This window comes from Aythya marila (assembly GCF_965140915.1).
Source record: "Aythya marila genome assembly, chromosome: 11".
Classification (NCBI taxonomy): Eukaryota; Metazoa; Chordata; class Aves; order Anseriformes; family Anatidae; genus Aythya; species Aythya marila.
Window position 1 is genome coordinate 19,164,618 of NC_139052.1, and position 12,411 is coordinate 19,177,028.

A 12,411-nucleotide genomic window follows, 5' to 3' on the forward strand; every position below is an offset into this window, starting at 1 on the left:
ATGCATGCCCCAGCCTCCTGCTTGAGCTTTTGGCTGGGCTTCACTGGGTTCATCATGAATGATGGGATCCAAAATGATGAGGAAGAGCTCACAGATGTGATCCAGCTGCAGGCAGCTCCTGTTGGGGCATGAAGCGAAGGGAAGGAGAAGGCCTCCATCTCCATCCTTGGGTAGGAAGAGTACGGCAGCCACTCAGACGTGAAGCCAGAGCAGCTCTGCTACACGACCGAGCAATTCGTATTCTGAAAACAGGGGTATTTTGGGTTTCTCAGAGGTTTGGCTTCAATTTTTATACACAGGCCCAGATGTTCAGACTCTCAGAACAAGCAGACATAAAGCTCTATCAAGCTGTCAAGAAGCTAGTAGGCAGCATGGAAACAGATGTATTTCACTACATTCCATCCTACATTAAGTATAAGCAGAATAATCCAGTCCAGATCATTTCAAATCACTAATCTGGACGACTGTGTGTAATATATCCAATATGCTAAATACGTTGTTCCGTTCAGTTTTTCAAGGTGTTCATGTAGGCCAGATGCCACGTGTTCCCCTAAGTGGGAAATCGCCCTGATCTCCAGGCAGTCACTTCCAGGGGAATGCACTCTTCCTCCATGGGCACGTGGAAGACAGGATCAGGTCCTTACCGTTTGTTTTTCCTGTCGATTACAGCCCTGGTAGTCACACACCATTACAGAGACCGACTGCTAGAAAGGAGATAGGAATCGATGAGAATTTCTCAGGGATAAGCCATCCTGGTGATTCAGGACAGCTTCCTTTGGATTTCATGGGATCGTTAAACTTCTGTGTTTCTTCTGTACCTTTGAACAGCTGCCCACCTCTCTGGCAGGATTTCAGCACAGAACTCTGCACGTAAGAGCAGATGCAAAGAGCGACCTTAGTGATATCACTCCAAGGAGACACGGTTTGTTCCCGAGGTTAGCAAGAATACAGGAGAAAATATCTTCTCTTGCTTCAGACAGCTCAAATAGAGGGAGCTGGGATATAACCAAAGGCAAAATCAAGAAATCAAATATTGAGAGTAAGGCAAAGGATGAGGAAGAGGAAGCCTGCAGGACAGAGAAGAGGTGGTGGGCAAAGCTGGCACTATATTAGTAGCAAGACCAGCTACAACATGGGAAACTAAAGCTGGGAAACGTGGGCAGGGCTCTTTGCTGGTGCAAGAGCTGCATTGTTGCTGTGAATGAAGAACTCATGTGCTCAAGAAGCTCTGTCCATGGCTGCTTTCTGCCCATCCATCCACCTCTGCCTGAGACATGTCTCAAAAGGAGCTGTCCCATCAGAAGGCGTTTCCCCTCTTGTCCTGCTGTGCTCCCCCCCCCAAAAAAAAAAAAAGAAATCAGGAAATCCGAATCAAGCTACACAGGATTTTATCCCTCAGGCTAACCCTAAATCAAGACAGGACAAGGGGCGGTGAATCCAGTGCAGAGAAGTGGAGCCAAGGAGCACTGAGTGACTGCACCACAGCAGTACACAGTGTGTATGCTGGTTTGTTTGCAGTAACACGGCGTGCAACTCTGTCTGAGCTACAGCCTTGCATTCCCAGTGTCTAATTCTGGGATTTCCTCACACCTCCCCTCTTCAAGCTTCACTCAGTTTGGAGTTTCAGCCAGGACACTTCAGTGGCCCATCTCTTCTGGGCCATCCAGACAGCACCATCACCACGTGCAGCGCCCTTGCTACCTGCAGGACCCCTAAAGCAGATGGAAGTACTCGCACTGGGCAGCTCCCTGCCATAAACCTCAACTCCTTTAAACCCCAGCTGCTCCTCCTCCTCGTTTCATGTCCAAACTCCTGCCTTTCACAGCACAGCCAGATTCCCGACCCCATTACTGTACACGTGCAGGAGCACATCATGCAGCAGCACGAGGGGAAGAGAAGAGAACGACCATGGCTGGAAGAAACCAGAGCCTCTTCCTGATACGGCGATGGCTGATACACAACAGCCAAATCATAAGGAAGCTATTAGGTCTTGACGGATGCCCAAATTTAAGGAAGTAATTACAGAAGAACAAGCAGCCTTCTCAGCATCGCCATGCCAGAGCATTTGGAACCAATTCAGCCCGCTCCCGAGCCCCTCTGCTAACTGATTTGCCAGTGGTTAGAGCAGCGCGTGATGATGTTCACATGTGGTTTCCTCAATGCAGTAATTACAGACCTAAATTCTTCAGAGGAGCTCCTAACTGTTAACACCCTCTCAGTGGCAGGACGGCTGCAGCAGGCCTGGAGTACTGGAAACCCGCTCAGTGATGACACGAGCTGTCCGTCCAGGTGCTGCAGGCTGCCCTTACACCGTGCACAATCCACCTCAGCCGTGTAAGATGAATCAGCAGGAGAAACACTCACCCCTCAGCCTCAGCTGTGGGCATGGATGAAGCATGAGTGGGGGATGGAAGAACTCTAAGAAGCAGAATCCTGTTACCAGGACGCATCTGCCGTGGCTCTTTTCTCTCTCTATCCTGTATCGATGGGCAAATCAATTCATTAGTATGATGAGATGTCAAAAACATAACCCCTTATGGGAAAAAATACATGTAGTGAGCCAGGCAGATAACTCTGACTGCAATGCAGACTTGTTCTACAGACACTCACTCTTGTATCTCTTTTCCCTCAGAGGAGGTGGAGGAGAACGCTGACCCAAAATTAGTATGCTGTGATTTAACCTATATCTGCATTTTAACACAGAGACATTTCAAATAGCATGTAACTGTTGAGCTTCTTAGGAACACACAGACAAGGAGAGATCATTGCCCTGACTGGTGATTTTAATCTAAGCACTCTCATATTGACATAATAAGGAACTGTAATTGATTCATATCCCCTCATTACTATATACTAAGTATATTAGTGGCCCTCGGTTAAAAATCCAATCGCTGCTACACTGCCTTCATCAATTTCTGTCTTTCAAACTTTGCTTAGAACAAACCCCAAAAGCCTCACACCAGAAATTATTTTGGGTGCTCTTAAAAGAATAAAAAAACAATCAGGCAGAGTGCTCAGCTCATGCAGCTGTGGACTTCTACACGCCTGCAGGTGAGCAGATAGCACTGAGCTGCCTGGAAGGATCCTGGGACTGCTGTAAAGTGTGAGAGTCAGACCTGGTTTCTGCACCCAGTGCTAAGACGACCAGCTCACCTAGTCGAGTCAGTTCATACTGCTTCACTTTCTTCTTCAGCTTGATGGGCCCTACGTCCCAGCTCTCATCTTCAGCACCATCCAGGGGGCTTTCATCGCTGGCCTCCTCCTGGCTCACCTCGCGGTAGTACAGCTTGTAGCCTGATATCTGGGCATGGTTGGCTGGGGGCTGCCACGTTATCAGGAGAGACTCCATCTTCGCTCGGACTTTTAATTCCGTTGGGGCAAATGGGACTAGAAGAGGACAAGAAAAAAGTGTTCAATCACTCATCTCCATTTCCCTGCTCTACTGAATCCTCCCTGACCTTGGCAGAGAGCAAGGGGTGTGAGGAGAGGCCATCCTGCCAGAAGGACACCTCCACTGCCTAACAGAGCAGTGTGGTTGTGCCCTCCCATGAGTTTACCAACTGCACGATGCAGGAAAAAGCACTTTCAAAAAGCTGTGTGGGAGTTTCTCGGTGTATTCTGAGTTACCACCACCTTTAACCACAGGTACCCTGGTCCAGCCATAGCCATTAGTTAGAATTCCCTAATGAAAGCAAACATCTCTGGTTATGCCTCAAGCTCCGCCTCTGAGAAATAACACCCTGCAGCCCCTGCTCCCAATCCCAGGCACCATCCAGCTCCTACCGTGCGTTTGGTTGTCCCTGTCAGGAGTCCGGTGCTGGGTCCACTCAGAGGGGGCCCCGTAGCCCATGCTGGTGCTGGCCGCGATGCGTACTTTGTACACTTTGTTGGGATGCAGTGAGTAGAGAGTGATCTGTGTTTCGTTTCCACCCACCTCAATGGAGGTAACCTGATCTGCTGGAACCAAGGTGACACCAATGAAAAAGGGTTTTCCCACCCAAAGCGCAGCCACAAAGCCCGGCAACACCCACATGGCCCTCTGCCACCAGGAAAAAGCAGAACTAGAGATTGGGCAGAGCTGAAATCCTGACTGACAACCCCCTTCATCACATTCAGAACCACAGGACGCCTTCAGCACTGCTGAGCCTGCCTGGAGGGAGCCATCAGAGCCCTTACTGCTGCTGACATGACGGCAGAACAGGAGCACAGCTGATGGTAAGTTCCAGTGGTTCCCACTGCTGTATTTAAATCCACACCTTAATTTGAACCAGAACCATCCAGCAGCCCTGCTTTCTGCAATACTCACACCTTCACCAACACCAGATTGAGTTTTTATCACTCCCTCGTCAGCCCACCCAAGTTCGCAGGGGAGATAGCAGGAAATTTAAACCGAGAATGAGCTGGGATTTTCACTGTAACGACTAATTGGTCTTGCAGGAGATTCATACGGCCTGTTTGGTGAATGCAGAGGTCTTGCTTTTCAGCTTCACCGGGTGTTAACTCAACTGAGAGTACTGCCCTGCCATGTAACAGCGTCTGGTTGAGTGTGAACTCTGGACTGCAAGTGTTTCCAGGGTTTTACGACGCCACAGAGCCACGTGCAGGCTTGAGGCAAAAAAAGAGAAAGAAAAAGAAAAAACACAACAAGAGCCAGGAGTCACACTGCAGACTACTAATCCAGATCAAACACATGGGAACATGTCCAACACTTCATCACATTCCCCATCCTTCCCTTAGTAAGAAGCATGACCCCGGGAAGTGAGAAGCTGCAGAGCTTTGATGGTTTTAAGAGCAAATACCCAGAAGGATTTGCAAAGCAAGCACACATGGAATCAGAACAACTGCATTCAGCATATGGAAATGTTACCATCCCTGCTGAAGGCTTCGTGTAGTGTCTGACAATATAAACAAAACCAGATAAAACTCAGTAACAGGGCAACGCAGACTAGCCAGAAAACTTACGTAAGGATCACTGATTAGAGTCCATTTTAAAGGAATCCAATGCATTAGCCCTTGTCCTGAAGCAGCAAAATGCCCTTCTCCCAAAACACACAGTGCACAGGGCACCACAGGGTTGGTGATGGAAGCCTTCCTGGAGCAGCAGGATCGCAGGAGCCATCCCCTGGGGACAAAGGCTCCTGCACAATCACGGGAAAAGGCACCTGGGAGTAGCGGGAGGTAGCACAGCAGCAGCACTGCTGTGACCACAAACAGCACAGTCCAGCTTCAGGAGGGCTGTTCTCAAGTAAAAATGGGTCCCCCGGTGAGGGACCTTGCACCTCTTCCCCTCAGCGTGACATGTTGGTAGTGTTGCTGAAGCAGAAGACACAACCCCCTTCCAAAAGTCGTTTTCCTCACCTTCCTTGAGGGTGCAGTAGTCAATCTTGTACTTCGTTATCTTGCCGTTGCTCAGCTCCGGAGGAGGAGGCAGCCACGTCACACGGATGTCACCAGGAGTCATGCTCGACAGGGACAGCTGAGGGGCAGCACTGGGAACTGGGCAGAAAACATAACAGAAAGTCAGTAAAGACTGTGTCTTCTACAAACCAGGCAGGTTAGCAGGTTAATCTGCCTACGCTGTAGTGTGGAGCATGGAGACACTAAAAAAAATGCCTCACTGATTCAGGCTTCAGCCCAGGAATCCCCATCCCCTTGAGAATTAGAGCTCTGTGCTGCACGCAGCTTTCATGCTTTCAACTGAGCTTTTCAGGCTTGTGACACAGACACACGGGACCACGCAGTTCACTACGTCAGGAGCATTAAAAGCATGTAATGCACCCCGCAGCACAGCAGGGGTTTGCCTGAGGTCTGCCAAAGCCAGCGTTTCTTGCCTCTGTCGTGCAGTCTGTTGTGAGCTGTGCACACACTCCCCTGTCGGGCAGCTGTCCCTCTGGCACTCTGCCTTTACTGCTCAAGAAATGCTATGTGCTAAGTGCTAATATTAACAAAAACTATTGACTCTTAAGGGATCCAACCTCAAGCCTGCTCCCACCCCCTACAAATTGCAATAGATGTTTTTCCTCTGAGCTGAAATCATGTTGGGCCCAGAGACAAAGTTTGGAGCAACACCATGTTAGGTAGATGGAAGTCCAGAGGATCTGACTGCAATTTCTGCAGAATTCTCAAAGGCCCCAGTATCAGCGAGGGCATTTTCATGCTCTTCACCATCCAAGCTGATGATCAGACCAGGGTAGTTTTATTATCATCATTTTTTTGTTGGTTGTTTTTTTTTGTTGTTGTTCTTGTTTTTAAAAGGGTTGACAACAACAAACTGTAGGAGCAGTAGATTGAGGTTCCTAGGATTTCATACTATTCTCCAGAGCACATCCAATGCCCACCATGAAACTGGACAAGAATATTTGCTATACCCCTCTAATTCAACGCACCGTCCTCCAGTGTCTGAACAATTATGGAAGAGGACGTCCGGCTGGCTCCGAGCTGGGAGTACGCGACCACGTAGAAGACGTAGTTGGTGTTGGGTTCTAGGTCCTTGACTTGCAGCTCAGTGGTATCATTGTTGACAGCAAACTGGTACTCCACATTATCTGTTCCTAGAGCCAAGGAAACACTGATCAGCAGGTCAGTGAATTGCCAAGACAGTCCCTGGAAAAAATGACTTAAATCACAAGACCCATAGCGCAAAGCCACCTTCAAACTCACTGTGCCCTGTCCAATTTTCCAACTGCCTGTACAAAACCCATCTCTTATGTGAACTCATTGGGCAAAAACATCCAATGCTTAAGTGTTAACAGCTCCATTTTGACTCAAGCTCCTTGATCCATGCTAAAGCAGCTGAAATTACCACCCCAAATTTCAGAGGAGCTGTGGAAGCAGTTCAGCAGGAGTGCTGCCTCGTTGGCTGTTCAGGCAGACAGACCCCAAGCAGCCCAAGTGCCTCACTCCAGATTCTGGGTGTCGATATTTAGTGACCACCTCTGTGCACAGTACAGCTGTTCAGTATCTCCATTGATAATCATACGCTTTGCATATAAAATCAACGTGTTGGAAGAAGAAGAAGAAAGAATGGAAATAAGTTTCCAGAAGTGCCTTCTAGAAAGGGAAGAAAACACCACTTAGGAGATAACTCGGGTTGTTTCCAAACCATCTGGATGCACTAAAGCTATCCCGACCCTGTTGGAACAGAAACAAGAGTATGAGAGTGGATCTCTAAAGAGGTGTTGCAAACACCAGACTACAGCAGCTTGAACTATCCAAACTAACACACCCAGTTCTTTGCCTTGAGCACAGTTCTGCTGAGAGCATGGTAAGAACAACCCAGGGGAACTCCTGCAACTATAAAAAGCACAGTACTAAGTGCAGGGTGGACTTCCTGGTGTTTCAAAAAGGGTCTTCTCTGCCCATCACATCCCCACGGCCACTGCCGTGCTGTGCAGGCAGATAACACCTACCCACAGCCCGCTGGTAATGCAACGAGAAGCCAATGATCTGCTCGCTGTTGTACTCCGGCCGCTCCCAGGACACTAAGACTGTGGTGCTGGACAGAGACACGGCTGAGACCTTCTTGGGAGCGCTGGGCAAGCCCTCCCGCACAATCACGGAGAGCTTGGCAGTGGCACAAGCCATGCCCAGGCTGTTCTCAGCCACACACTGATAGTAGCCGGCATCCTCCAGCCCGATCTGGTTGATGACGAGGCTGCCGCTGCTCTGGACCTTCACCCGCCCGTTGGAGAGGATGGCCTCGCCGTTCTTCAGCCAGTGGATGGTGGGGGCTGGCTCACCCTCCGCCTTGCAGACAAACCGAGCCGTGCTGGCTCGGGTGCGTGAGATGGTTTCAGGAGCCTGGGAGATGCTGGGCGTAGCTGGGAGGAGAGAGGACAAATTAATGCAGGAAGAAGGAGGGAAAGAGAGCAGAGCAAATCCCTTCTCCTCCCCCCCTCGCTGCTATGTTTTATTCAGTAGCAGCTTTGCTTACAAGATAGGATTTGCCAGGCAGACTCTAGAGGCTTAATTTAGACTCTGTCCAAAAGGAAAAATAAATTCCGTATCAATCATGTGCTGCGTTCCCTGATCCTAGGCTGTTCTCCCTACTGGCTTCCACAATGCTGGAAGTTAATTGCTGATACAGATTTCCATGGGGGGACCCAGGAGAACAAAAGCAAGGCATAAAACGCTTCAGCAAACACAAGGAACGAAACCCCAAATTAAAGAGGTGACACTCCCACCAAGAGCTATCCCAACCCAGGGCCTCCCGACTCTAGCCCGACTCCTTTCTTCCCCAGCACAGATCAGAAACACGACCTCTTGGGGAGCTCCTGGATATGAAACCAGGTAATCCACAGCTCCACGGCCAACGTTTCCTCACTTTACCTGGAGCATTCATCCTCCTCCTGCTCTCTACTCACCAAGGACACGGAGCTCAGCTGCAGCTGTAACGAATTGCCTGGTCTGGGGTTTGTTAGCACGGCAGACGTACACTCCAGAGTGATGGGGCTGGCTGGAAGGAATGAGGAGGTTTGTCCGACCCAGCACGATCACGTCTGTGGAAACGGGCTTTCCATCTGCAGGAAGAAACGTGCACAAATGTGGGAGGGAGCCTCAAGCTGCCCGTCAGGAGGGCTCGCACACGACGTGTCTGCCTGGATCCAGGAATGCAGCTGGGGAGCAAGGAGACCCTGAAATCCCAAACCACGGCCCCGCAGAGGATTTCAGCCCGGACATTCCTCGGTGCTCAATGGGTGTAGGCCAGCCCAAGAGAACGCTGACCCAAGGTTTCGTTTAGCAATAATGAAAAAAGCTCTGTTTTGGATCAAAACAGTCTCTAATGCCTAGGGCGTGCCTGGAATGAGACCCTCTAGGAACAGCACGTTTAAGGGAAAGCTGTGCTAACACCTTCTTTGGAAAAACACACTGCTGGACCTGCCTGCTGACCCCATACACAATGCACATCTCCTCCCTTCATGTGTTAATGCAAATGTCAGTGAGAGCGCTGCATGGCTTGGGGGTTCTTCCCTCTTCTGGGTCCTGCAAGTGAACCCAAATCGGAACCCCCTTGGGTTCATTGGGAAGCTTCCCCATTTACCAGCAGTGTTGAGGTAGGGAGGAGATGGTCTTCTACAACTTCAAACAGCCCCAGGCTCTTCAGCGTGTCACAGACAGACAGACAGCGGGCTGCTGGGCACTGCTGCCTCCCAGCATTGGGGACCACTGTGTGGGTACCTGAACAAGGAAGGGGACAAAGGCAAGAGCTGGGGACAGGGTGTGGACAAACCCAGTGTGGCCAAGGCAAGGCACAGCTGGGCAGTCAGGAACCCCCTAGAAGCACTTCCCAGGGTAAGAGAGCCAGCCAGCTTGGGCAGCACAGCACCGGGCTTTGTCCCTCTCCAACTGCAGAAGAATGGGTACAACAAAACCTGCAGCACTCCCCCGCCTTCACCTCCAACAAATTCACCTGAGCCTGCACCTCAAGGCAGGAGCGAGCTCTCCACCTCCGCTCAGAGCAGCTGCACCTACTTAGCACCATCAGCGGGGAGCACAGCTGCCATCAGATTCTCTGCCCCCTCCATTTATTTCAGGGGCTTTCTGCTGGTCTTACAGTTCAGTGGCTGTGCGCTCAAAGGAACAGAAAGGCTGCGCACCCCGCTTGCACAGGAGTGGCTTGAAAACCTGCCTCCAGATGGTAGCAATTAGCTGACACCACCCGGGCTGGCAAGAGCCAAGCTGGCAACCTGGAGGTACAATCCTCCGAGTTACCCACATGCCAGTAACCCAGCCTGCTCCTTAACATTATCCTGCAAAGGAACATGCTGGTATAACACAGAGTTCCTATTACACTCAACACATCCTTTCCCACTTGAAAAGTCCACGTTGGAAAGCAGAAGGGACCAAGCAAAAAAATAAATAAAGCCTGCAAGGAACTCCTTTACCAGCCAATTCACCAGGGAACCAATCCACCAGCCTTTCACCAGGGAACTCTTTCCCCTTCCTCTCCCGCCATCCGACTCAATTTCATAGTGATAATTTAACCCCGATAACATCTATTATACGCTGTGCTTTTAGTATAGCAATGAGTAAGTGATCTAGCATGGGAAAGCTGTGTATTTCTAATTGTGAAGCACACAGGATAAAACACAAACGTTGCTGCCACAATATTTAATCCTTGCTGATTTGATTTCCAAAGTTGTGTCCCTTGAGATTTTTTTTTTTTTGCTCCTTTTTTGAAGGGAAGAGGAAATATTTGTATACACTAAAATCACTGCCTGTGGACAAGTCTGGGCTGAAGACCAACTGCAATAAATGGTTACAGAGGGAAGGAGTCTTAAATTGTGACCCGGATTTATGGAAATGACTGAGAGCCTTTTCTGGGAGGGAATCGATTCCTGAGCTGAGAACGGGTTCAGTCAGAGTCTCTGAAACATCTGATGGGTTTGACACTCTCTGAAGTGACACTAGCATCCTACTCGTGACTTGGGCTATCAGTGCTGGGTAACGTATGCCAGTCTGGTTTATTTGTACACCTTGAACAAGATCTAAGCATCTTCTTGATCCTTCCATTATTCTGGGGAGAGGGGGAAAAAAAAAAAAAAGCCAACAGTTTGACACAGGAAGATTTTTGAACAAAAAAAAACAAAAACCAGCAACACTCCCAGCTCACAGCCATTTCAATAATTAACAGATCTTATCCTGTTTTATAATCCTTTGAGATAATACAAGTTTTTTTCCCAGCGCAATGGCAGATTCCACAGAATCCCCGCTAACCTCTGAGTCACTGGAGGAGTGGCAGAGAGCTGACCCCATCTGGTGACCTTTACTGCTCGAGCTCCTACAATGAGTATGACTAATTTAGATCAAAAGGCATCCAGGCACCGGAACTCCATATATTTCGCAGGTCAAACAGATATAAAGTGAACTGTGTGCTTTGTAGCCTGCTAGATTTAATCAGCATTTCCAGCTTAGCAAGGGCACCCTATCCTGTGACAACACCTGCGTCATTAGGCACTGATGTAAAAAACACCTTTCTTGTCCCCCAGATTTTTCTGCCTTTTAACAGATTTTGAAAATAAAGAGTCCCCAGGTTCCTCCTGATGACAAAAGCTTAATTCTGTCCCACGCACTCACCCTGTCGTATCCAGGAGACGAAGGGGGTGGGATCGGCGGCTGCCATGCACTCCATCACCACGCTTTCCCCCGCCACCACCGTGGTGTTCTCTGGAGCGGCAATGATGGTGACATCTCCTCCTGCTGGCTGGGAACCTAAGGCCAAAAATAAAAAGAGAAGTCTGTTCCTCCAAACTGAGAAGCTTCCAGGAAAGCGGAGAACCCCAAACCATCCCAGCCATGCTTCCCCAGGTTGTCTCATGTGTGTTAACAGCTCGTGCCTAGTTGGAAGAGAAAAACAGGTCTTGGGTCTGTGTTTTCATGGAAAAATAACAAAAAAGTGCACTGAAGATTTATTCTGACCACACCAGCACTAACAAAAATTAGTGTCAGGATTTTCACATGGAGCATACGAAGAGTTCCAGCCCTGCATCTTTGTCACTGTTTCTAAATGGATGCTCGTTAATTATGTGGAACAAGATACCTCTATCCTTACATGGAACAACTGCTCGGGACACAACCCAACCTTTGCCAAGGCAAAGTAACAGCACAGAAAGAATCTAACAACTCCGTTAAAGAAATTCAGATATCCAGACGTGTATTGTAAACTGCAACAAAGAGAGGTCGAGCCTCTGTGCCCAGACCTTCACCCCAGAGCACAAAGGCTAACTAAATCAGTCACCGCGCATCTGGAGGGGGCTGTGCTGTTTAGCTTACATGTGCACAGATGAATGGCCGGCACGTAAATCAACTAACATCTACACGAAGATCTACAGGCTGCCTTGCACAATTTCTTGAGAAGGAGGTGGGGATTTTTTGCTTGAAACGAACCTTCTGCATCTACCCACTGCTGAGCAGAGGTTAAGGGAAGGTGAAGGAAATGCCTCTGCAGAGGCCAGATTTCTGTTGTCAGATTAAAACAACCAGAGCACGCTTGAGAAGACCAGACTGTTTGTGACCTTCGACAGCAGCAACGCTGTTTTTCCAGTTTTCCCTGAAATGTCTAACTCTGAGGGACAGCTTTTGTTGTTGTCCTCAGGAAAGGAGAAGTAACTGCAGAGGAGTCACAGAGCTTAAGTAACTCCTAGGCCTGCTCCAGGTGCTCCTAGGATGTAGCAGAGAAATCCACGAGCCTCACACAAATAAAAGCAGGACCTTTCTGTACAGCTCCCAGTGAAACTCCCACTCTCAGGATACTGCACGGTTCCCACTAAAGAAGTTCGGGGAAGCTCGTGAAGGACACGTTTACCAGGGCTGTTAAATTGAAGGCCTCGCTGCAGGCCCCAGCCCAGGCTGTCCCCATGTCTCTGACCGTCAGAGGCTGAAGGAGATGTCCACCTTCCCCTTGAGTCTGCT

The 12,411-nt window shown here is 49.3% G+C and overlaps 1 protein-coding gene across 1 annotated transcript in view; it reads right to left on the reverse strand.

The window, feature by feature from the left end:
* IGDCC4 (immunoglobulin superfamily DCC subclass member 4) overlaps positions 1–12,411 on the reverse strand; it is an 81,487-nt gene that overhangs the window by 14,626 nt on the left and 54,450 nt on the right. The window contains exons 5-11 of the mRNA XM_082768785.1: positions 11,077–11,211; positions 8,364–8,519; positions 7,410–7,820; positions 6,387–6,551; positions 5,359–5,496; positions 3,784–3,954; positions 3,154–3,387 (exon numbers count right to left, since the gene is read on the reverse strand). Of these exons, the coding sequence (XP_082624911.1) occupies positions 3,154–3,387; positions 3,784–3,954; positions 5,359–5,496; positions 6,387–6,551; positions 7,410–7,820; positions 8,364–8,519; positions 11,077–11,211 (1,410 nt within the window). The remainder of the gene's footprint in view (positions 1–3,153; positions 3,388–3,783; positions 3,955–5,358; positions 5,497–6,386; positions 6,552–7,409; positions 7,821–8,363; positions 8,520–11,076; positions 11,212–12,411) is intronic.